The sequence below is a fragment of the Rattus rattus genome, chromosome 1 (assembly GCF_011064425.1).
Source record: "Rattus rattus isolate New Zealand chromosome 1, Rrattus_CSIRO_v1, whole genome shotgun sequence".
Lineage (NCBI taxonomy): Eukaryota > Metazoa > Chordata > Mammalia > Rodentia > Muridae > Rattus > Rattus rattus.
Genome location: NC_046154.1, coordinates 45,792,266 through 45,817,551, shown reverse-complemented (window position 1 = coordinate 45,817,551; position 25,286 = coordinate 45,792,266). Strand labels below are relative to the sequence as shown.

General features: G+C 44.6%; 2 protein-coding genes across 7 annotated transcripts in view; one reads left to right on the top strand and one right to left on the bottom strand.

Annotated features, from left to right (window-relative positions):
• Window positions 1-21,096, top strand: part of Nrdc (nardilysin convertase) — a 61,882-nt gene extending 40,786 nt beyond the window's left edge. For both annotated transcript variants that reach the window (XM_032900477.1, XM_032900484.1), the window contains 17 exons: window positions 2,307-2,411; window positions 3,927-4,050; window positions 5,461-5,547; window positions 6,431-6,550; window positions 8,037-8,088; window positions 9,927-10,077; window positions 13,603-13,730; window positions 14,550-14,712; window positions 15,960-15,991; window positions 16,191-16,329; window positions 17,597-17,644; window positions 17,917-17,969; window positions 18,276-18,359; window positions 19,275-19,365; window positions 19,568-19,684; window positions 20,390-20,479; window positions 20,555-21,096. In XM_032900477.1, the coding sequence (XP_032756368.1) occupies window positions 2,307-2,411; window positions 3,927-4,050; window positions 5,461-5,547; window positions 6,431-6,550; window positions 8,037-8,088; window positions 9,927-10,077; window positions 13,603-13,730; window positions 14,550-14,712; window positions 15,960-15,991; window positions 16,191-16,329; window positions 17,597-17,644; window positions 17,917-17,969; window positions 18,276-18,359; window positions 19,275-19,365; window positions 19,568-19,684; window positions 20,390-20,479; window positions 20,555-20,749 (1,779 nt within the window). In that variant the 3' untranslated portion in view covers window positions 20,750-21,096. The remainder of the gene's footprint in view (window positions 1-2,306; window positions 2,412-3,926; window positions 4,051-5,460; window positions 5,548-6,430; window positions 6,551-8,036; window positions 8,089-9,926; window positions 10,078-13,602; window positions 13,731-14,549; window positions 14,713-15,959; window positions 15,992-16,190; window positions 16,330-17,596; window positions 17,645-17,916; window positions 17,970-18,275; window positions 18,360-19,274; window positions 19,366-19,567; window positions 19,685-20,389; window positions 20,480-20,554) is intronic.
• A 196-nt stretch (window positions 21,097-21,292) lies between these two features.
• Window positions 21,293-25,286, bottom strand: part of Osbpl9 (oxysterol binding protein like 9) — a 139,340-nt gene continuing 135,346 nt past the window's right edge. For all 5 annotated transcript variants that reach the window (XM_032900421.1, XM_032900430.1, XM_032900439.1 and 2 more), the window contains 5 exons: window positions 25,132-25,272; window positions 23,994-24,072; window positions 22,867-22,958; window positions 22,116-22,251; window positions 21,293-21,959 (listed from right to left, as the gene is read on the bottom strand). In XM_032900421.1, coding sequence (XP_032756312.1) covers window positions 21,885-21,959; window positions 22,116-22,251; window positions 22,867-22,958; window positions 23,994-24,072; window positions 25,132-25,272 — 523 coding nt within the window. In that variant the 3' untranslated portion in view covers window positions 21,293-21,884. The remainder of the gene's footprint in view (window positions 21,960-22,115; window positions 22,252-22,866; window positions 22,959-23,993; window positions 24,073-25,131; window positions 25,273-25,286) is intronic.

The following is a 25,286-nucleotide window of genomic DNA, read 5'->3' as shown; positions in this document are numbered from 1 at the left end:
GTCTGCATTTCACTCTCAATATTTTATCATATTTGTTATACATGCATTCTCTTACATAACATCTCAGTCAAGTATGTTGCCACAATTCAATTGGGAAGTTGTTAATATACAGCCCATAGAATAGTGTGTTTAATTGTATAAAAGTACAATTCACAAAAGAATAGAATTAAATGCTCAGAATAATAATAGTGATGTGTGTCTCTTATGTAGTAAGATCCATTGGCATGTCTAGTGATTTCAGAGTTGTTCGGCAGTGAGTTTAGATTATATTTTAAATATCTGTAACAACTGAATTGCATTTCCTATGGGTGGTAGTTATAGACATTGATCATATTATGGTGGTATATTGCTGATATTGATAATATTAATTTATTTTTACTTGGTACTGGGACTCAACTTGTCATAGCAGGCAGGCACTCTCCCTCTGTGCTGCTTCTCTGGTTTGCTTGTTTGCCCAATTCCATACTCTATGCTCTTGCATTACAGATCAGCTTTTAGGTAGTGTCTTAGTCAGTGTTTCTATTCCTGCATAAAACATCACAACCAAGAAGCAAGTTGGGGAGGAAAGGGTTTATTCAGCTTACACATTCACATTGTTGTTCATCACCAAAGGAAGTCAGGACTGGAACTCAAGCAGGTCAGGAAGCAGGAGCTGATGCAGAGGCCATGGAGGGATGTTACTTACTGGTTTGCTTCCCCTGGCTTGCTCAGCTTGCTCTCTTATAGAACCCAAGACCACCAGCCCAGGGACAGCACCGCCCACAATGGGCTGGGTCCTCCCACCTTGATCAGTAGTTGAGAAAATGCCTTACAGCTGGGTCTCATGGAGGCATTTCCTTGCCTGAGACTCCTTTCTCTGTGATAACTCCAGCTTGTGTCAAGTTGACACCCAAAACCAGCCAGTACAGGTAGGATCCTTTTATCATAGCAAACACTTTGAATCTCTCAGGTTTCTACCATGTTGCTTAAAGCAGTTGTACTAGAGGGAATAAACTGGTAAGAATAACTTATAAAAAAAAGTAAAACAGAGCCAGGCCTGGTGTCAGAAGCCTGTACTAAACTACCCTGGAGGCTGAGGCAGAAGGATTGATTCTAAGTTGAAGGCCTGCATAAGCTACTGAGTATTGAGTTAAAGGCTATTCTGTGCAACTTAGTGTGACTGTCTCAATATAAAGTAAAATAAGAGTTTGTGTGTATGTGTGTGTTAGTTACTTTTACTTTGCTGTGATTAAAACACCAGGACCAAGACAACTTGTAAAGGAAAACATTTAATTGGCTTATGGTTCTAGAGGGTTTCCTGCCCGACAGTGGATGATGGCACAACCATCTGAGAGCTCACATCCCAACTGCAGGGAGGAGGCAGACTGCACTGGGGTGGTGGGAGGCTTTTGAGAGATAAAGCCTGCCCTTCAATAACACATCTCTTTCAACAGGCCACACCTCCTAATCCTTCTCAAATAGTTCCAGTGGGGATAAAGTTTTCAGACATATGAGCCTATGGGGGCAATTCCCATTCAAACCACAGTGTGGTTTGGGTGCACAGTAAAGATTTGAATTGATTGCTTTCTTTCTTTTTCTGGAAAATTCTTTCTACTTTAAAAACCAGAGGAACTTGTCATTCTTTCGCTTTTAAATTGAGATAGCATACTGATTAATATAGCATACTGATTAATATAGCATACTGATTAATATAACTTCTTAGAAAATTTATTTTTATATAATATAATGCCCATTTTTAATACAGTGTGATATTTTAATATGTGTATACCATATATAATGTTCTGATCAGAGTAATTGACATATCTGTTACCAAAACATTTAGGTTGTTTGGGGAATATTCAAATTCTTTTTTTTTTTCTGGCCATTTTGAAGCATTTGCCATTTGCATGGTTCCCCTTCTGCTTTACAGAGCGCCATTGCTCCTGTATCCTGTAGGTCCTGTGCCTGCCCTCAGTCATCTCCAGCCCTGCCTTGTGCTTTTGATATGCAGTCTCTCTGCTTGTCACCACTCCTATCTCGTGACACACTGCAGTTGTTAGTCATGGGTCCCCATCTTTATTGACGTAGAAATCATGTTGGGTACTTGGCAGAGTTCACTGTGGGACTGCTCTCATGACGAGCTCCTGGGGCTGGAGCAGAGCAGGTTGGTCTTGAGCTCAGGGTGGCACCAAAGCTTAGGCTGCTGTCTCTTGGTATCATGAATATCTTCTTCAGTGACACTGTATCCTGTGAGAGCCATCAGATGCTTCTCTCTCAAGTATGTGTGCTGTGACAGCTATGGTGTAAATGACTGTACCTTTTTACAGACAGATCCAGTTGAGTACGTGGAGAACATGTGTGAGAACATGCAGCTGTACCCACGTCAGGACTTCCTCACTGGAGATCAGCTTCTGTTTGAGTACAAGCCAGAAGTAAGGAGCACTCCAGTTTAAAACGGCTTTAGGTGGTGGGAGTGCCTTAAATCCCAGGACTGGGGAGGCAGAAGCAGGCGGATCTCTGTGATTTGAGGCTAGCCTGCTCTACATATTAAGATCCAGGTCAACCAGGGAATGTAGAGAAATCCTGTCTCAAAGAAAAGAAAAACGAAACATAACAAAAACCTAAAACTTGTTTTAGGGAAGAGGGACTGTGAGAATAGAGAGAACTTGGTAAGTTAGTCAGTTTTGGTTGGTTTAAAGGGGAGACAAAAGAGCAGTTTTTCGTGAGTCTCTTACTCAAGGCCATCTTTGATGCTTTTTTTTTTTTTTTTTTTTTGACACATGTATCATTTATCCTGGGTGGCCTTATGTGGTAGTAGCTGTCAGACCCTGGGCTTGCATGCCAGGCAAGCCCTTATACAGACAAGTTGCATCTCTAACCAAATCAGACCTTCTTAGACACTAGTTGTAATTATTTGAGTGCTGAAACTCTTACAGTAACTAAGGCAGTTTCTAAGTCTGTATAGTTGGTTCTAAGCATCTTTTTTAAAAAAATTGCCTGGCTTTAAGTGCAAACTCAAGACAATTATAAATTGTAATACTTAATATATTTATAAGAAGAATGTAAGATTTCCCCCATATTAGAAATAAAGCACTTATGAGCTGGACCTGATGGCACAGGTCTATAATTATAGCTGCTTGAGAGGCTGGCCCAGGAGGGTCTTAAGCTTAAGGCCTGTCTGAGCTTCAGTAAAAATAAAATGTTTTAAAATAAAAAGTCAGAAGAGGGTTGGTGGGTGGAGAATTTGCCTAGCATGAATGCACAAGGCTCTATGTTCGGTTCCCTAGGGCTACAAGGAAAAAATAGTTTACTATAGTATTGTATGCAAACGAACAGTCGGGTAGCCATTCCTCCACTGCTGGGGAGCAAGCCTGTTCCTACACCGTAGATTTTGTCAGCTTAGGGTAACTTCCCTCAGTGTCTGGAGGAAAGTTGAGTGTTCCTGGGGTCTAGTGGGTAGAAGCTTGAGATGGTACAAACCATCTTAAAATGTACAAGATGGGATTCAGCAATATAGACTTATCTGGCTCAAGATACAGCTTGTGATAAACACTGCTTTGGCCCCCTAGTGGAGTGTAGAAAATGACACCTGCTTACTTATTGCCTGTCCAGTTAAAGCGGAGGTTCCAGATGAGCAGGGCTTAGAGCACCGTGAAGACACAATTTGATATTTGTCAAATATACCTCAACAGAAGTAAAAGTAAAGGTTTTGAAATAGTAATAACCTTAAGAGCTTTATAAATTAGAAGATTCATGAACTAGATTAGAAACAGTTCACCGAGCATCATGACACTGTAGCAATAATGCAAATATTTTTGTGTTTTAACAGAAGTGTATTAAACTGTTACTTAAATGTTAAATTGTACTTTAGGTTACATTGTTACTTAATCTTAAATTGTGTTTTACATCTTACATTTTACAATTCCCCTCTGCTGTCTCTTTGTTAGGTCATTGCCGAGGCCCTTAATCAGCTAGTTCCTCAAAAGGCAAATCTCGTGCTTCTGTCTGGTGCTAATGAGGGAAGATGTGACCTCAAGGAGAAGTGGTTTGGGACTCAGTACAGCATAGAAGGTGCGTTGCTGTGATGATCTCCTTTATTAAGTGTATATGACTCGGTGGGGGACGTTTTAAAAAGATTATTTATGTGTGCATGTGTGAGTTTTTGTGCAACCACATGTAGATACCTGTGGAGGCCAAAAGGTATTGATTGGATCCCATGGAACTGAAGTTCTGGGAAGTTGTGAGCTGCTGTGTGGGTGCACAAGCAGCAGGCACTCTACCGCTGAGCCATCTTTCCAGCTCCATCAGCTGGGAATGTTTATCCTTTAATATTGTTGGTTCTTATGGAGACAAAAAGTGTGTGTGTGTGTGTGTGTGTGTGTGTGTGTGTGTGTGTTCATTTAAACATGGTCTCACTGTTGTAGACCTGGCCAACCTTAAATTCATTGTGTAGATCAGGAGTGCTATCTTTGTTGTTGTTTGAGACAGGCTCTCTCTGCATAGCCTTGACTATCCTGGAACTCACTATATGTGTAGATCAGGATGTCCTCAAACTCACAGAGCTCTACTTGCCTCTGTCTCCAAGTGCTTCAGTTCTTGATGTGCGTTCCCATACCAGGCTTGGATGGCTGTCATTAGGCTTCTCCTCTCTGCACTGTTCTTAGCATCATCTTCTAACTCCTCACAGCAGCTCATTGAGCTCTGAACCATGGTTTCTTTAGCCCAAATTTCCAGTGTCCTTTCACAGTCCTTTACAGCAATACTCCACCCCTGGCACCATAGGGAGGGTTTCTATTGTGATAAAGCGTCATGGCCAAAAGCAGCTCGGGAAGGAAGGGGTTTATTTCTTCTTACAACTCCCAAGTTGTAAGTTCTCTATCACTAAGAGAAACTAGGTCAGGAATTTGAGGAACCTGGAGACCTGGGAGCCAGAACTGAAACAGACCACACAGGAGGGCTGCTTGTTTATAGCCATGCTCTCCATGGTTTTCCCAGCATGCCAGGGGTGTACCACCCTCCCCTATTAACTGTCAATCAAGGAAATACCTACAAACTGTCCTATAGGCAACCTGGATGGAGGCATTGTCTCATTAAGTACCTCTTCCTAGATTTGTTTAGGCTCATGTCAAGTTGACAAAAACAAAGCAGGACACTGGCCTCAAACTCACTGAGGTCTGAGTGCTGGTATTAGAGGAGGGCTTCCACCGCTGTGCCTGGCAAAAAGTATATGTTTTTAAATTTTTATTTTGAAATGAAACTTACTTTTAGTCAGAGCGGGTCTGGGTAGGACGGGGGCTCTGCATTTTGAGCCCTGTCTCCGATGATGGTTGTCCTGCGCAGTCCTGCTTTGACTAGTGAGTTTCTAGGTTGCATAGCTATGCTGAGGAGACATTGAATGGTGAAGGCCAGTTGATGGCTGGTTTGTTAAGAGAATTCTGATCATTGTTTTTTATTGGCTCTGTCTGTTTTGTCCCTCCACAGATATTGAAAACTCTTGGACTGAACTGTGGAAGAGCAATTTTGACTTAAATTCAGACCTTCATCTACCAGCTGAAAACAAGTACATAGGTCAGTCAAATAGGAATCGCTGTGTGTGTCTGTACATGAAAGATGCACATAATATATTCAAAAGTCCTCATGAGGCTAGAGAGGTGGTTAAGAATAATGGCTTGTGGGGCTGGGGATTTAGCTCAGTGGTAGGGCGCTTCCCTAGGAAGCGCAAGGCCCTGGGTTCGGTCCCCAGCTCTGAAAAAAAAAACCAAAAAAAAAAAAAAAAAAAAAGAATAATGGCTTGTTCTTTCAGAAGACCAGGGTTCAGCTCCCAGCCCCCACATGGTGACCTACAACCATCTCTCCAGCCCATCTTTTATTTTCCCCTTTCTTTAAATTAATGGTCTCTTTTTCAAAAGGTCATTAATCTATAATTTAAAAAATGCTGTACGTTTGCTGTTTGGCCCACATGTGTGTCTGTGTGAGGGAGTTGGAACCACTGGAACTTAACTTAACAGACAGTTGTGAGCCACCATGTGGTTGCTGGGAATTGAACTCAGGTCCTCTGGAAGAGCAGCCAGTGCTTTTAACCACGAGCCATCTCTCCAGCCCTAAGTTAACGGTCTTTTACCTACATGTTACACAGTATGCCGGTGACTTGAAATGACAAAGTAGGCTGTAGTTGAGCAGAACTATTTGGTAACCTTTCAAAGTCCTTAAGCTTGGCAAAAAATTTTTCTTCCTGAAGAATCTGTTCATTCATAAGATGAGTTATACAAGTGTCCAGACCCAAAGGCCACCCTTTCCTAGTTAACCATTACTTGGGAAAGGGAGAAAGGCTGAATGAACAGGGGTAAGAATCTGCTGTTGGGATAGTTTTAGTTTTCATCTAATTTAAGGCCAGGTGGTCACTGTACTCCAGTATTTGAAAAAATGATCACGCTTTTGTTCTTGTTGTTAGCCACGGACTTTACATTGAAGGCTTTTGATTGCCCTGAAACTGAATACCCTGCTAAGATTGTGAATACCCCGCAGGGTTGCCTGTGGTATAAGAAAGACAACAAATTCAAAATCCCCAAAGGTAAGACGCTGCCCTCTAAAGGATGAAGTAGGGGATCTTTCTCTTCTGTGGCAGCCTCTGCACTCATTGCCTGCTCCTCTCCCTTGGAAGCCCCCTTTACACTTACAGACTGTTAGGGTGCTCCTGTGCCTAGAGAGACACTCGCCTTCCAGGAGGTAGGACGTCAGCTCTGGGCTGCTGGGACGGCTCAGCAGCTGAAGGCACTTGATACCAAACCTGCTGTCCCGCTTTTGATCCCAGGACCTGCATGGCAGGAGGCGAGAACCAGCTTCTAAGGATTGTCCTTCGACCTTCACATAAGAATCGTCCTCTGACCTTTGCATGAGTGTGTACACACACGCACACACACATGCATGCACACATGCACACACTTGTTGTGGCATGCATAAGAGCATGAGTATATTCTCTCTCTTTTTCTTACACACACATGCACACATAACTAAAAAATCCAGTTCCAGAAAGAAACTTTTTAAGTATTTTTCCTTTTAGAAAAACGAAATTAGAACCAGGTATTTGACCAACTTTTGGGATTAATAGTATTATTTAGACTTTTTAAAAAAAGATTTATTTACTTCATGTATGTAAGTACACTGTAGCTGTCTTCAGACACACCAGAAGAGGGCATCAGATCCCATTACAGATGGTTGTGAGCCACCATGTGGTTGCTGGGATTTGAACTCAGGACCTCAGGAAGAGCAGTCAGTGCTCTGAACCACTGAGCCATCTCTCCAGCCTGACATTTTTAAAAATGGAATAAAATAATGAGGAATATTATTCCTAGATACAATAAGAACCCTAATCTAGAACTGTGAAGGGAAGTCTTCCCCAGCCTTCTGCTGTTAGCATGAAGTATGCATAGTGTGGGTAAACGCTCCCTAAATTCCTTATTCTTTAGGTCATGGCTGAATCGTGTTGTTCTTGGAATCATAGTCTGACCCTCACCAAAGCTTCCCTTTCACCTTTTCTTCCCATCCCCTTTCTCTAAAACCTCACTTAATACGTGACCCAGGCTGGTCTACAAATGGCAAACCCTGTGCCTCACAGGTTTTGGGACTTGAGGCTGTGTCATCACAGTTTTTCTTGACTGAGTTATAAGATTTAAGAATAGTTATTGCTATTCATCCACCCTCTTTAGAAGAGGCTTTTATCCCAACTTTCTATGAACATTGAGTTGCATATGTAAGCTTCTATAAATAACTTTGCCCGTCTGAAGGTAGTGGTAAATATGGTTATTTGTAGACCTTTTGTAAGTTCCTGTAGATTAGAGTGTGCCTTCTATGATACTTAGTTGGAATGGTAAAACATACCTTTAAAAAGCTTTAAGAATGAAAATAATGTAGGGATAAAAGAGAACAGATGTGTGTACCGAGGCTTTAAGGATTAGTAGTTTATTTTGAACTTGAAAACCACATTAAGAGAAAAAAGTAGGTGTTGAGACATTTTCACCCTGGCCATTTATGTTTTATCTATGGTCTTCTTCTTTCAGCCTACATACGATTTCATCTGATCTCACCTTTGATACAGAAATCTGCAGCAAAGTGAGTGTTTGGTTCTTGTTTGTTTGATTTTTTTTTTCCTCAAAAAAAAAGAAAAAAAATTTTGACTGTGTGGGCTAATTTTCTGTTTGCCAACTTGCTACGAGCTAGAATTCTTTTGTAGAGAGGGAACCTCAGTTGTAAAAATGCCCCCACCACTCTGGCCTGTGGGGAAGCCTATGGTGCATTTCTTGACTGACAGTCGATGTCGGTGGTGCCGCCTGTGGGCTGTTGGTCCTTCATTCTCTAAGGAAGCAGCTGAGCAATTCATAGGCAGCAAGCCAGTAAGCAGACTTCTCCATGGCCTCAGCATCCAGGTTCCTGCCTCGTTTGAGCTCCTGTCCTGACTTCCTTTGGTGATGGACAGTGCTGTGGAAGTGTGAGAGAATAATCCCTTTCCTTCCCAAGCTGCTTTTGGTCACAGTGTTTGTCACAACAGTGATGACCCGAACTGAGAAGCTGGTGCCAGGAGTGGAATGCTGCTGTGACGGGCTGGACTCTGTTCTCAGGAGGATTTTGGAAGGATTTTGCAACTATGGGCTAGAGAAGCCATTTAGTGTTCAGAGCTCGGTGAGCTGTTCTGGGTACTGGGAGGTTAATGCTGAGTGACAGTGGTGTAGATGACATACCTGGCCCATGACGATCCCACAGGAAGTGAAGACTCTATTGGGCCTTTTGTGTGATATTTTGAATTTGTAGTGTCTGGTTCGTCAGAGCTGAGGAAGCAGCTGTGATGACGAAGAGATCAGACAGTGGAGGCAGACTCTTCTGGAAGTGTTTCCTCAGGGCCAGCACACACTGACTTTTTAAAATTATTATTATTATTATTGGAAAGCAGTTTTGTTTCAGTCTGAATAGTTGGGTATTTTCTGTTTTAGCACTTGAGCCATGCTAGCTGTTTTATTTTTTTCTGTGCTCTAAACTAATTAGAAGCTCTTGTAAGCAGAACACAGCTCCTGGATTGAGAAAGGCCTTAAAGTTCAGCCCTCACTGTTAACTAGGAATATAGCCATCGCAGGCTGGCCTCGTATGCAGAGAAGACTGGCTGAATTTCTGTTACCTAGCACTTAAAGACTTGTTTTAAGACTTATTGTATTTTAAACTGTATGTGCTTGTATGCATCTGGGAGTGGGTGGCATTGGGGGCGGGGGTGGTGCATGTGGGCGTCTGTTCTGGAACGGTCTAGAAGAGGACATTGTACCCCCTTGAGCTGAAATTATAAGCAGTTGCGAACTGCCTGTCATGGATGCTGGGGACTGAACTTACTGAGCTGTTCTCCAAACCCAACTTCCAGACTTTAATTATGCCTTGTTCTTCACAAATTATTCATGTATTTATGTAGGTAAGTGCATTGTGGGAGAGCAGAGGGCCTAAAAGTGAGTTATAAGAAAGGCTCAGAAGACATTAGTACATTTCCTTTTCTTTGCCTCTTAACTATAAAATGCAGCTTTAAAATGATCACTGCTGTCTGCCCTCCCACATGCACTCTTCCCCTCCTTTCCTCCTAGTTTGAGTTGGTGACTCTGAGAGCCTAAGCCCGGTAGGGTTAGAGGTAGGGTTGCTGTCTGGTTGGGGTTGGTTGCCTCTGATGCTGGTTTATTCCCTCAGTATGTGTTTGCACGTTGTCATTTTCTATGTGTATCTGACACGAAAAGATTGGGAAAACTACTGAGCGTGGTCCTGTGCAATCCCTGTGAGGCTGAGTCCCGAGTTAGCTATTTCCTTTGAGACCGCATTAACACCTTGCTGAAGGTGAAATCCCTTATCTGAGAGATGCAAAGCTACTCTTGTCTTTGTCTTTCCTGCCAATCAATGATGCTGGCTACCTTTGCACTTTCCAGTGTTGTCCTCTTCGACATCTTCGTCAACATTCTTACTCACAACCTTGCTGAGCCAGCCTATGAAGCTGATGTGGCCCAGCTGGAGTATAAACTGGTAGCCGGAGAACACGGTTTAATCATTCGAGTGAAAGGATTCAACCACAAACTACCTGTAAGTATATGAAGGGCTTTGAAATCTCGTATTTGTCTGTGTAGACCCAAAGCACATGCAGGAATCTACATGCAGCACTGATGGGAAAGCTTCCTGATGGGCAGCACCATGACAGCTGTTCTAGTTTTGAACATACGCAAGGTTCCTGCCCTGGCTCAGTGATTGACTGTGATGGGTTTTACCACAGCAACAGAGAAGCAGACTAGAACAGGCTAGCCCTGGGGCTTTGTGATTCTAAACTCTAAGCCTCCTCCTGTCTCTGGGTGCCATGGTGCCTGGCTTATTTTGACATGGATGCTAGGGTGGTACTTAGGTCCCTATGCTTTTGTGGCAAACACTTTACTGACTGACTGAGCCATCTCCCTATCCCCGAGAAGTGTGTGTGTGTATGGGGGAGGGAGGCAGTCAGGGGCCATCTTGGAGAGGCTAAGGCTAGCAGGTGACTTTCCTGGGGGTAGCCCACCATGTTTTGCACGGCCCGTGATGGGCGAGCTCTGAGAGGCAAGGTCCCAAGAGACTTCATCTCAGGATTGCTTCCTGCGGCTGATCTGCCTTTTCCTGTCACTATTACACAGCCTAATGATTCCTCAGTATTAGCCTACCCTATTGGGCAGATTTCCTGCAGATCACCATATAAAGATCAACTTTTGTGAATGAATGATGTTTAGATGAATTAGTGATTTTATAGAATTTCTGATTTGATTCAAATAATTTTAGGAAGAAAGTTTTAAGAGATGGTTTTAGTTGTTTTGCTAGAAAGATTAAATTAGAATTGAATAGAATGTGCCCACTCCTCATAGAATAGTAAGTAAAGGCTACATAATAAGGACTACAGCAAACTCACAACTACACTAATAAGAAAACTAGGCATGGGACAGATTTGTGATCAAGGAAAAGCATCCATTCTAGGTCAGATGCCAGAATGAAGCCGCAGGTGTGCACTGTGATAAGGCAAGGCCATGTGAAACTTGCTTTGAACTTATAATGAGCTTACAGAATGAAACACTGAATTAAATATCAACATCCTTCTGTGACTTTCCTTTGTGTAGTATTTTATCTATGGGGTAATTTTATAAAGAACTTTTGTTTAAGAAGGTAAAAAAGCCAGAGAGAAGGAGTAAAGTGTGCCTATTAGGCTCCGCCCCATCCACCAACTGTATGTGAGTACGTACATGTGTAGGTTTATGTGTATTTGTGTAAGTATGCATGAACATTTTGTGGAGTTGAGACAGGTGGTCAGGCTCTCGGGCTCTACCAGTGTGTGTGTGTGTGTGTGTGTGTGTGTCTGTGTGTGTGTCTTTGTGTGTGTGCGTGTGTGTGTGTGTGTGTGTCTTTGTGTGTGTGTGTCTTTGTGTGTGTGTGTCTGTGTGTGTGTGTGTCTGTGTGTGTGTGTGTGTGTGTGTGTGTGTCTGTGTGTGTGTGTGTGTGTGTGTGTGTGTGTGTCTGTGTGTGTGTGTGTGTGTGTGTGTGTCTGTGTGTGTGAGTGTGTGTGTGTCTGTGTGTGTGGTGTCTGTGTGTGGATGTGTGTGTGGTCTGTGGGGGTGTGTGGTGTGTGTGTGTGTGTGTGTGTGTGTGTGTGGGGTGTGTGTGTATATGGTGTGTGTGTCTGTGTGTGTGTGTGTGTGTGTGTGTGTGTGTGTGTGTGTGTGTGTGTGTGTGTGTGAGTGTGTGTGTGAGTGTGTGTGTGTGTGGGTGTGTGTGAGAGAGAGAGAGAGAGAGAGAGAGAGAGAGAGAGAGAGAGAGAGAGAGAGAATCTGTGCATATTGCTTATGTAAAAGATTTTCTTCTTCCTGTATGACATTCTTTTCCTGGCTCTCAAGGAGGTAACAAACTCTGACTCTCTAGCTGAGAGAAAAGAACAAAGACCCAGAGGAGTCACTTGATCACTTGTTTACTGAATCCCCCTCTGTTAAACAGCAGGAAGTCAGTGGTTTCTGGCCTCTGAGTAGTGGAGGGTTAAGAAAGATAAATATTACAAAATAAGCAACATTTTAGGCCTGCCAAAATTTAGTTTTGCCCCTAAAAATCGCCATGGCTGCCTTGCAAAGAAAACTGGTGCGCAGGCAGGCGGCCAGCCTGTGCATGCGGCTGCTGGCAGGCATAGAAACGCAGCTTGTGCTCTAGGTGTATCTAACTTCCTTTTGTTGTTTCTCTGAAGCTCACACTGGCGTTTAGGTTTGGTTTGAGGTTATTGGTCATAAAAGAGCAATAAACAATTTAAGGAAGGACATTAATACTTTTGGAACTGGATTCATATTTAAAAAAATTCCATAGGAAAGAACCTGGCAGAATCCAGCCCTGTGCTGGCAGAGAAACTCTGAAGAAAGTCTTCCCCTTACACTTTTACCTCCGTCTGCACTGTGCAGGAGGTGTTGACTTTGGTCCACCTTCAAATGGAGCTTCGAGATTCAAACAGATTAAATCCCAGAATACAATAAATGGCGTTTGGGAAGTAAGTTTAGAAAGTTGTTTAAAAATATAATCCTGGGCTGGAGAGGTGGGTCAGTGGTTAAGAGCACTGACTGCTCTTCCAGAGGTCCTGAGTTAAATTCCCAGCAACAACATGGTGGCTCACAACCATCTGTGATGGGATCCGATGCCCTCTTCTGGTGTGTCTGAAGACAGCGACAGTGTACTCATATACATGAAATAAATAAATCTTAGAAAATTGATGTTCTTCATTTTGAGGCTTACCTCACCTTAATACTTAAAAATAATACAGGATATATTTATAGAAACCTAAAAAAAAAAAAAAACTAAAAACTAGTTTACAGAGTATAGATGTAAGCTTCCTAAAACAGTTTGAAAATTAAATATGACATTGTAGAATAAATAATGCGTCTTGGCTCAGTTCTTGAATGGCAGGGTTGGTCAGTGTTAGGAGTGACTTAATTGGTGGTTGATCCAGTAGCCTTTTCCCTTTTGAAGCAGGTATTACCCTCCAGAAATGGTTAGAAACAAGTACTCGAGTTACATGTTGGGATAAAACAATAAATGCCTAGAGATAGGAAACAGCTTAAGTTCTATCTAAAGAAAATGGAAAAGCTTTACATTGTGGGTTAAGACTGTTTTTTGTTTGCTTGTTTGTTTTTTGTTTTGTTATGTTTTGTTCTGTTTGAGTTAGGGACCCACTATGTAGCTGTGGGTATCCTGGAACTCACTATGTAGACCACAGTGTAGACAAACTGGCTCCCAACTCAGAGATCTGCCTCCTTTCTCCTGAGTGCTGGGATTAACCACAACGCCTGACTCGGAGAAGACAATTAAATGTTTATCACTGCGTTCAGAATTCATGTGCAGATATAATTCCCTCCCAGGTAAAGGCCCATGCAAGGCTGCTTTGGAAGAGAATGAGGACAACTGAAGACAGGGCTTCAACCTTGAGCAGCTTTGCGGTGTGGCCTCTAGGGATTGAGGCCTGAGCCCTTCCCTCGGGTCCTCTGCAGCGCCGTCCCCTCCCTGGCCCTGGGACTGAGGTTTAGTGTCGTCTCACACTTTGTTGCTTAAAGTACGCTTTCCCTCCAGCTGCTCTTCCAGCTCATCATTGACTACCTGACCGAGTTCAGCTCCACGCCCGCTGTCTTCACCATGATAACTGAGCAGCTGAAGAAGACCTACTTCAACATCCTCATCAAGCCTGAGACTCTGGCCAAGTAGGTGTATGCGAGGGCCCCGGGGAGGTGTGTGCGTTCACGTGTCAGTGCCTCAGCCTCCACTGCTGCGAACTTAATTAATGTTCCAGACGAGCGCAAAGCGAGGAAAAGCATAGACGTCTGTGACGTGGACCCTGGGTTCATAGCAACCTTCATGGGCATATTTGTATGAATCACAGGAAGATGCCTATGGGGCACTGTGTCAGCTTATAGAGAACTTTTTGGGCAGGGCAGAAACGGCTTCTTCGAGCAGAGACAGCCCTTTGACACTGTGGCTTTAAGCCCTTCTTGATTTCTTTGTAGGGTGTCTGTAAATGGTTGTCAAACAGCCTGACCTTAAACACAGACCCTGCTTTAATTTCAAGAAATTGAATTATAGATACTAGGAACTCGAGGAATCCAGTACTATTCAGAAGGTGGTTTGGAGATGGACGGTGCAGTTAGTCTGATAATGAGCTAGGGCCGTTACCCAGAGTGTAAGTGACTGTAATCAGACTGTACAGTTAGTGTCCAGTAGTACAAACCAGTGACATTCCTAACAAGAATAGCAATAACTTAAGATCTGTGGACAGTCAGTTAAATTTGACTCACTGAGCAACCTATGTGAAATATGTCACTATGTCTGAGCCAGTGTGTCGTCCTGGTGACCGCACCCACTTAGAACTCTGCATGCAGTTCTCATCCCTGCTTTGGCTTTTCTCCGTCTTAAGTTATGGTGGGAATCACCTGTCTTTGGAGACTTCTACAGCATCATGACCTAAAATTTTTCTTAGGATACATTTCTTGTAACTTTTTCTTTTTTAAATGTCCTTTTTACAGAGATGTGCGGCTTTTAATTCTGGAATATTCCCGCTGGTCTATGATTGACAAGTACCGAGCTTTGATGGATGGCCTTTCCCTTGAGTCTCTGCTAAACTTTGTCAAGGATTTTAAATCCCAACTCTTTGTTGAGGGCCTGGTGCAAGGGAATGTCACCAGCACGGTGAGTGGCTGCTCTTACGGTAGGCGGGGTGGAATCAAATTATTCCTCCCTAAATGCTGTGGTGGGTTAGTATCCCAAATTCTGGCGGGAGTTCCCGGCCCAGTGCTGAACGCCTTCCTTCCTCTGAGGAAGACTGTGATTGAGTGATGGGCTTGTTTTTAATTTGGTTTTGGTTAAATTTTCTGAAGCTCCTATATGGCAACTGTAATGTCAACATTACGAGAGAGAGAGAAAGTCTATCCACACTCACAGCCAGCACCCGCATGCCGAGCCTGGCCAAGCTAAGAAATGAAGTCTGGTTCCACTGATTGTTGATTATCTAAAGAAGTCAGAGTGACAGAAATGGTAGCTAGGTAGTTTCCAGGCCGGGGGCTGGAAGGGAGAAAGAAGAAAGTTGTTTAGTGATCAATAGTTCTGATTTTACAAGATGATTTAAAAAAAAAAAAATGTCTCACAAGTGTGACTTTTATACTTTAAACTTTTTGTACTTTTAAAACTGGCAAAATGATAAGCTATGTTATATGAAAATGTTGAAGCCTGAATCTAATGTGGTAAATGAAAAGGAGTGCTTTGGAGACAAGTAGGAAGACGACACCCAGACGTCCAGGGGACTGAGTAAGGCGTGGAGGGACAAGGGGTCTGTGCTGGAGTGGCCTTCTGTTAGAGTATATAAGTGGCCACCTTTAAACTGTGTCTTCTGTTCTCTCCTTTCTTTCTGGGGAGAATAAACCACAAAGCCAGTCTTGGTTTCTGTTCTACCCACATGAGCCCTTCAGAGTATCAATAGCAAGAAAAGTAGGACTAGCAAGCTGCCTGTGTCAGACACAGTGGGAGGGCCAGGCAGGACTTTGGACTAAGCACATGGTGCTATGAAGTAGCCACAGAAGACGTTACTCCAGAGTTGAGCTTACCTTCACTCAGTATCTTGTCTGCAGAACAGAAGGGATGTAGTAAGTCCCAGTGCTGTTCTGTTACTGATCTCTGCAGGCTGTGTCTGTCCACTGGCCCAGACTTGCATGGCCTAGCTAGAGAAGCCCCCGGGAAGGTCAGATGCTAACATCAGGGCAAACCTGCCAGGCGGAGGACTGCTTGGTCAGTGTTTGGTGAGCATAACTGGCTCAATGAGAGCACTTCCAGCATTTAGGTGACAGACTGTTGTCTCAATGCTGTCCAAAGTGCTGCCCGGAATTAGAAAATTGCAATTATCAAGGTCTGAGGTATGTATTTGCTTCTCTTTTATCTTTTAGGAATCGATGGATTTCCTAAGATACGTTGTTGAGTAAGTATTGGTTTGACTTTTCTCTTTGAGGTTTCTGTGCCCTTCCCAGAAAGCAGCACTAAGCAGTAGCTCAGCTAACTGTTACTTAGCTCATCTCAGACCTTCCCAGGGAGCTGAAGCCCGGGTTCATCAGTTGGGGCTTGGGGGGGGGGGGCACAAGGTCTGCCTCTGCCTCTGCCTCACGCTGACTGTCCTGCAGCAAACTGAACTTCGTGCCCCTGGAGCGGGAGATGCCCGTGCAGTTCCAGGTGGTGGAGCTGCCGAGCGGCCACCACCTATGCAAAGTCAGAGCCCTGAATAAGGGGGATGCCAACTCTGAAGTCACTGTGTACTATCAGGTAAGCTTGCCTCTCCCTGACTGTGATGGAAGTTCCTGTGTCCCCTAACAGAGCCCAAGCAGGGACAATTGGAAAGAAGTGAGAGTAAACGCAGCTGAGCAGTCAGCATAGAATAACCAGAGACAAGTCTCACCTGCTCTCAGTGGGTGGAAATCCAAGGCAGAGTTCTCTATTCTCTGGGACTCAGCTCTCCTGTTTTGTGTGTTCTTTCCACAGTAGAGGGGGCGAGGAGGTCTGTAAACGAGTGCTTTTCAGCAGCCTCCATCAGCTCAGCCTGCTCTTTAGTCCTTGGTTGATCCCACTCACTTCTGATTTGTGAACATCCTCTCTAAACCTGTCCTGTCCAGTCAGTGGTCTAGCTTTGGGTAACATGGCCTCATTTACTTTTTTGACTTTTTATTGTGTTGCTGATCCTCCCTCTGAGTATCCTCTTTCCCCTTTGTCGTGCGTGCGTGTGTGCCTGTGTCTTGTCTGCATGTAGAAGTCAGAAATTAACCTTCAGTGCCACCCCTCAGTGCCATCCATCCCCCTACCCTATCCTTTTTTCGTAAAAAAAAAAAAAAAAAAAAAAGACAAGGCAAGACTGGTGGCCAGTGAGCCCAAGGGTGACAAGTACAAGCCACCATACCAAAATTCATTTTACAAAGCATTTATTTTAGTGTTTTGTCTGCATGTATGCCTGGTACCTGTAGAGGCTAGAAAGGGGTGCTGGATCCTTGGAACTGGAGTTACAGATGTTTGTGAGTCACCATTCGGGTGCTGGGAATTCAATCCAGCCCCAACCCCAGCCTTTCTTAAATGTGGCTTCTGGGACTAAGCTCGGCCCCTTGTGCTTGTAAGGCAGGCACCTGACCATGTGAGCCGTCTTCCCAGTCATTCCTCCTCTCCACATCCTGTCTCTCTGATGTTTGGCCTCCATTCACTGTATTCTGAGTTAGTGTGTACTTATTCTGTTTAAGAAACAGATTCAGACCTTCCACAATCACCATTTCTTGCTGTCCTCCTTAGGGCCTTGAACTACAGGTATTTGTTTTCCATGTATCCTGCGCCTTGCAGGCAGGAGCTGTTGGGCTAGGGGTTGTCTATCTAGAAGTCTACACTAGGGCCAATAATACAAATGTTCCAGCGGAATTCCTGCTCTCAGGTTCTCCGGCTGGTGGGAAGGTAGGTAGTAAACAGAAATGTGGGGGCAAGAAGAGAGGGCTTGAAAGGCCAAGATGGTTAAACCTTGTAAGCCATTGCTTGTCTGATCACATCTCCCCTTCAGTCAGGTACGAGGAGTCTGAGAGAGTACACACTTATGGAGCTGCTTGTGGTAAGTACCAAGGTGGGGTGCAGGAGCTCCTGCTCCATGAGGCCCAGCTTTATGCCTAAGGGTTGTGGACCTGTGGTAGTCAGAAACTTGTTATTGGAAGGTCCGGTGGCTATTCATTTTCATCCAAGATGAGCAGTCAGGGTCCTGGACCATTTAGGAGAAAGGCTTATATGGGAGGCTGGATTTTGGAAGTATATAGAACACTTTGGGGTAAGAAAATTAAGGTTTCTCTTTCTGAGTGTTGGGCTGATGGAAAGTCTGGTGAATTACAGATGCACATGGAGGAGCCCTGCTTTGACTTCCTTCGAACCAAGCAGACCCTTGGGTAAGAATACAGAGGGCCTGGGGCTCCCCTGCACGCAGCTCACCAGACTTTGGCCCTCCCATACCTTGCCGTGCCCATGTCAGCACTTCTGCAGTTTGTGTGTTGGACAATGATGTTTTCAGTTTGTTCAGACATCTGCATGACCAGAAGTTAGCCAGTTCAGCCACGGGTGGCACCTGTACTTGCCTATCACAAGCAGCTACACGTTTGTGTTCCATTTGGGACTTCCAAAGAGCCAGAAGCCCTTCGCCCTTCAGTGCCTCTTTGGACCGGAATGAGCTGTGTAACTCCTTTGTCTGGCTTTAGGTACCACGTCTACCCGACCTGTAGGAACACATCTGGCATTCTAGGATTTTCTGTAACTGTTGGGACTCAGGCAACCAAATACAAGTAAGAGAGTAAATGGGTCCACCCCTGTTCTTCTAGACTGTGGGGGTAGAGGTGGGGTACTACAGGTGCTTCCCTGAATCCTGTACAACTGTGGTCAGCAATGGTCTCCTTTGTTTAGTTGGAAGGGTGGGATGGGTAATAAATAGCCCATCTAGGATCAAGCAGAGGCGTTCCTGGTCCCATAGGGTATGGCTCAAATCTTATAGACCACTCTGCAGGGGTTACCAATGTTTGTTCAGGAGACTAGAGAAAAAGGATGTTGGACTGACAGTGTAGCTCTTCACTGAATGCACAAAGCCAGGCCTGAGAGCTTTGTCTTGCAATCCCAGCAATTGGGAGGCAGTCAGGGGAATAAGGAAGTCAAGACCAGCCCAGGCTATGTGACGGTCTTAAGCTCCAAAACAACCGGATGGCTCAGTAGTTAGGAGTACTTGCTTCTATCACCCACATAGCAGCTCACAACTTTGTATACCTCTCAGAAATCCAATGCCGCCTTCTGAACTCTGTGGTCACCAGACAGACATGGGAACAAAATACACATATAAATACACCTTAAAAAACCAAACACAGGGGTTGGGGATTTAGCTCAGTGTCTACCAAGCAAGCACAAGGCCCTGGGTTCAGTCCCCAGCTCTGAAAAAAAAAGAAAAAAAGAAAAAACAAAAAACAAACAAACAAACAAAAAAAACCAAACACAAACCCTCTGAGGTGTGAGGCCTTGAGTTTTAGGTGTGGCCCAGCTGTCACTGTAGCTGTCACTGTATCACTCACTGTGAGGACACTAGGAAAGGAGGCTGAAGGTTGAGGGACAGTTCTTCCTCATTTCCTTTGCTCTCCTAGCTTAGGGTAGAAAACCTTCAGCCTTTATACCTGAGGGAGGCTGAACTCCTTTGGCTTCTACCCAAACTGTTTCAGCTCTGAAACTGTTGACAAGAAGATAGAAGAATTTCTTTCCAGCTTTGAGGAGAAGATTGAGAACCTCACAGAGGATGCATTCAATACTCAGGTGACTATTGCCCAATCTCTGTAAGCCTTCAGGATACCAGATAGTCACTACCATGCTTACACAATGGCCAGGGTGTTCACATCCTAGTGCGTCTAACCAAATGTCCTCTAAACACCCCCAACACAGGCACACACTGGCAGGTCTCTCCCAAGCTATTTGCTCTGAATTGGTGTGATATCATGGCTGAACATGTTTCTGACAGGTCACAGCTCTGATCAAGTTGAAAGAGTGTGAGGACACCCACCTCGGGGAGGAGGTGGACAGGAACTGGAATGAAGTGGTGACACAGCAGTATCTCTTTGACCGCCTTGCCCATGAGGTAATGATTTCTCAGACCAAGGCAGTACTGAAGGACTGGGCAAGGCCTCTGGCTGGACTTTTGCTCTAAGGCTCAGACGGTGTTATGTGGAGGAGAAACCTAGGCCATGTGTCCTGGTTTGTCTTTTTCTTGAATCCTTAGTTTTCAGTCACTACAGCTTCCCCCTGGGTAGTAGCTTCACAAGGTGCTAACCTTTGCCGCTGCACGGATCAGCTCCACCAGAGCAGCTCCTCGCTGAGGGTTGCTGAGGTTTTGTGGGGCTCATTCATGGAGCTCTGCTGAAGAGTAGAGAGCCCATACTCTTACAGTGTTCCTCAGGTATTTTGGCAACTTCTAGCTGAAATCTAAAATAAAACCAGCATGAGAGCACTTTGGTCTTCTCGTCCAGGCAACCAATGTGCAGTGCATGTCACATTCTGAGGGGCCATCCAGCTGACCTCATCCAACAGTTGCTGGAGTAAGCAGTGGCCCTGTGACGTGTGGTGCTAGGGTTTCTGGTTCCAGCTGTGGTGCTGTGCACAGTTGCCAGAGGCACAAAGGCCGGTCACTAGGCATCTTTGTGCACAGAAATGATAGGCACCCTACATGGGGAGGGGCAGGCTGAGACTGGCCCAGATAACTTAGATGCTGGGGGTGGAGGGTGGACGTCTGCCTACGGTGATGCTCTCACACCTGTGCGCTCTCCCACCTTTCTTCCTCGGCCAGATTGAAGCACTGAAGTCGTTCTCAAAGTCAGACCTGGTCAGTTGGTTCAAGGCTCACAGAGGATCTGGAAGTAAAATGCTCAGCGTTCATGTGAGTATGGCCAACCATTCGGAGTCCTGCTCACCTTAGCTGGCAAGTGTCTCACCTGCATCTCTGGCCTTTCAGGTTGTTGGATATGGGAAGTATGAACTGGAAGAGGACGGTGCTCCTGTTTGTGAGGATTCGAATTCTCGTGAAGGGATGCAGCTAATCTACCTGCCACCCTCTCCTCTCCTGGCAGAGTCCACCATCCCCATTACTGACATCAGGGCTTTCACAGCAACGCTCAGCCTCTTCCCCTACCATAAGATAGTCAAATAAACTGCAGTCTCACTGGCCTGAAGCAACGTGTATTAAAGACATCTGTGTGCGTTTTATGGAGTTACACCACTGCCTTAGGGCTTCCACTGGAGTTTTGCGATGGCAACCTAGAAACTGACTCACCTTTCCTCTACAAGACTAACCCAGGGTTACTGCACTAGATGGCAATGAGCTGGTAGGCAAGTGTGACCCAAACACGTACGTCAGCAACGTGGGGGCCCTGGCCTGTGTCCTCTGAGAACCCAGTTTCTGTGTGCCTATATGTAATTATTTGTTATAGCACCAAACTGCCCTGGTTTTGCTTTTTAATGTATTTTAAAATAAACACAGTTGTGTATTTCCCTTCAGATCAAGCCATCTGCCGTAGCCTTTTGGGGATGGGATGGGAGGAAGTGTGGTCCTCCAGCCTGTAAGGTGGTGGGGCATTCATTCCAAGGCGAGCTGCATGTACAGGGAGATGAGGAGGTCTTGAGTGGGGAAAGCCTTAGTCAAGGTTGCCAGATTGGTTTCCAAGCTTAGGTATAAAACAATGAAAGAAGCATATTTTTAAAAAGGTTGGAAAATTATTTTATGAAGCTTTAAGAAGCATTGCATATAATTATACTTCAGGTTTAGATACAATCTAATCATAGTTCAATTCTAAAAGAAAGGTCATAGGTGGGACCATGAGATTCCCTAACACTTGATTCTCATACATTGCACTGATTTCTAAACAGCTCTGAGGAAACAGTATGTACAGGTGGGCGATCTGTGGAAACTGCCAGCTGTTGTGTGTGTGTGTCTAGAACTCAGGATTATATGAACTAGGAGATGAGGATTTAGGCCTGAACAGCAGGACTGGAGGGCTGGAGCAGAGACCTGGGACTCTGTAAATATTTTTCAAAGCATGGGACCTGGAAAAGGAGGAGACATCATGTTTCGAAACCTGAAGTTTTTCTCAGGCCTGAAGTCAAAATTGTAACTGCCACAGAGGAGAAAAGGGAAGCGCTTTCCACTTTAATTGTTCATCTGTGTCAAGTCCAGTATCCCTGAGATAGGAACCACCGCATTAAGAAGGAAGTGACAAGTTCTCCTGAAGATCGATTGTTGCTTAGTTACGCCTACTGCCCTGGTCACCCGGTGAACTCGGTTCAGCTTAATGCTTCACAGCACCAAGACGCTTCAGTAAAGGTTCATCGTAAACCCAGCATTCTCCATCTTCGTGAAAGAGCTACGAAAGGAAGAGAGGACTGGGTTAGGCAGTGCAGTCTTATGCCATGCCATGCCCTTAGGTAGGCAGGAACCCAGGAACTCGAGGTCCCCGCTGCATCCTTCACTGGCATGGCCCAGTCACTGCTCAAACCAGAGCAGCAGAGGCACCACTTACCCTCGTCTCCCACTGAATTTCCTTCTCCTTCCGTTCTCGCGCTTCTGCTCTTTGTCTCTCTTCAAGTCTGTGCTTTGCTTCTGTTGCTGCATCAATGTCTCTGATTTTTAAATTGAAAGTGACATCCTTCCAAAGGCTGGAATAGAAAGGACAGGAGGAGCTCGTGAGCTGGAGGAGGCAAGCCTGTGGTGCAGTGTGCAGCAAGCCTGTGGTGCAGTGTGCAGCAGGCCTGTGGTGCAGTGTGCAGTGTAGCTGAGCCCTCCAAAGATGTGAATGGTGCCAGAGCAGTAAAGACCACGGAAACGGGCTCTGAAGAGCCCACTGCTAATGGCCAACAGAGGAAGCATGAGAGGACAACAGACCAGCTACATACAACCTCGGGAGCTAAGACTTCTCTAGGGAGGCAATTTATTTCTTGGGCTTTAACTATAAATTGAAAGGGTTTGATGAGGAAATCTAAAATTATTCATTTCAGAAAAAGTCTCAGTTTAAGAATGTGATCTTAAAAGGGTCAAGAGGTCAACAGTAGGGACTTAAAAGGCAAAAGGAATGGTGTCTTCTCAACAGGGAAAGACAGAAATCAGTAAACTTGCCTTTGGTTACAAAGCTCTTAAATTCCGGTACTGACTAGGGACCCAGGCACTGGAGTTCAGTTGGCACTGGTTTTTAATGCTCTGTCTCCCAGACCCACCTGTACCCCGTCTACACAAGCAAGAAGCACATGGCAGCTGCTCTAGTCAGGGTTCCTCACCTTCGGGACTCATACTCGTTCTGATCTTCCAACTTCCTCACTTTTTTCTTGATTATAGGCAACTTCTTGGTGTCTACAAAGACAGTATTTTCCTAGACAAGAGGCAGAATGGTGCTTTATGATTCAGTGCACTGGAGTCACCTTCAGGAGACTTAACACTTAAATCCCACACAGCTCAGCACAGTGAGTTCCATATGCAACCTAAGTCTAAGATAATTCTTCAGTTCAGAGGCTCAGTTCAACCAACAGGCAGATTCAGCATGGCTGTGTGTTCACTACATGCTCCAGATATACTCTCTTCATCATGTTAAGTGGCCTCTGAAGGTGAGTTGTAAATCCTCTCTACACTCCAATTCCCTAGTTTTCCCTGTCAATCCATACACCTGACTTAATAGAAACACAGTGTATATAAATCCAAATTCCTTCAAGGCAGGACAGTCCTACTCTCTATCCCGGAGGCAAAGCCAGTCAAACTTTATTACTCATTAACCTGAGTGTATAAACACAAGTTAGCATTTTGTGCTGGTTAATTTCATGTCAACTTGACACAGGTTACAGTCACCTGAGGAGGGAAATGTCTACATAAGATCCAGCTGTAGAGCATTTTCTTTATTACTAATTAATGAGAGGAGGGGGGACACACAAGCCCGCTGCAGGTAGAGCCATCCCTGGGCTGATGGTCCTGGGCTCTTTAAGAAAGCAGGCTGAGCAAGCCAGTAAGCAGCACCCCTCGATGGCCTCCAGGTTCAGCCTGTTTGAGTTTCCGCTTTCACTGCTTCCTATGACGAACTGTCATACGGAAGTGTGAGTGAAATAAATATTTTCTTCCCTAAGTTGCTTTTGGTCATGGTGTTTAATCACAGCAATACTTAACCCTAATACACATCTCATCTTATAAATCTTTTGATAACAGATCAAACATTTACCAGGTGACTGCTAAGCACTGCTTCAAATAAATTCTCCACTGTTTAGAGTCATTTTGCTATGTGTATTGTAGGGAAGTGGGTGGGGAAGGAGGGAAAGCTCACCCTGACGAGATACGAGCTGCTCTTGGTTAATGTTCCAGACATAGGGACACTAAACTATATACAGTGAAGCTTAGGCAAATGGCCAACGCCAGTTCTTACCCCGGTTGCATATTTTGCATACATGATGCCATTCCATTCCCCTTCAATTGAGCAGAAGGATTTCTTGTCATTTGGAGAACTAAACAGAAAAGAAACAACTTCTCTTAGTCTCAGGCTGGGAACTATTCTACTCAAGCAGGTGGTCAGTACGACCTGGGCAAGCAACTGTGAGTGTGGTAAAAAGGAGCCGAGCAGATCCAAAAGGTCAAACGCACTTCACAGTCAGACACTGGCTTTCCCATCATTCCTCACTCAGGGCAGTGTTCTCTAGAGGATCTGTGCTATTTGGTAATGTACTGAACACAAATACCATATAAAAGAATCCATCTGTCTTCTATAAATTATGTCAAAGCTCAAAGATATGCTCCAAACATTTTTTGGAACAGGCCTTCAATCCATACACCATACATTTTTTGGAACATGTCTTCCTTTTGACCACCCTGCTAGAACATCACTGTCTTTCGAATAACATCACAATATTAACTGTGCACCAGGCCCATTCTTTCTGAATGTAATAGCAATCTTCTGTTCAGGGCCTGCACTGCTCACTTTTTTTTGTTTGTTTGTTTGGCAGCTGATTCTTTTATTCAGATTAAATCATTCTGGAAAACTGATTAGCCAACCATTCAAGCATTACTCCACTGGAACAGTTTCAGGTCAGAGAAAAAGCCACAGGGCACAACAGGACAGATACCTTTTGCAGGCAGTTTCTGAATCCACAAACTCCTGTTACACACACAGCTACTACCCAGGTCCTGTCCTGGCAGATACCTATCTATGAGATGTTTACTGTTTTTCCCTAGCAAAGGAACAGAAAAATGAGGGGCTTGTGAAGGTCTGCAGATACTATATTGGAGGGCACGAAGCCTGTTTTCAGATGAGCTCACGGTTCAGACAAGAAGGTTGGAGTCCATGGTGCAGTACTCCAGAGCTCTCAGCAGCAGAGGTGGGCGACCACCCTTGAGGGTTCTGGGCCCAGGGTGTAGGTCTCCTTTTGACAAGAGATTTTAGAAAGAAACTGACACCTAAGATGGAGACTCGCTCACGAAGTCAGTTGATGGTTAGATCCTAACAGAAGCTCAAGAGAGGAAAGTACTTCAGAAAGTAGAACACTGAGGCAGAAAAACAAAATACCTACAAAATCTCTGCAGTAATTCTGTGCTTCTTGCCGCCATAGAACGGCTTGGTGTGGAAGACGATATTTGCACTGTAGCCAGTTTTGGAGCAGTTAATACTGCATTCTCCTCCTAATTCCACCCAGGGCACTGTCAAGATAGACCTGCAAGATCAAGG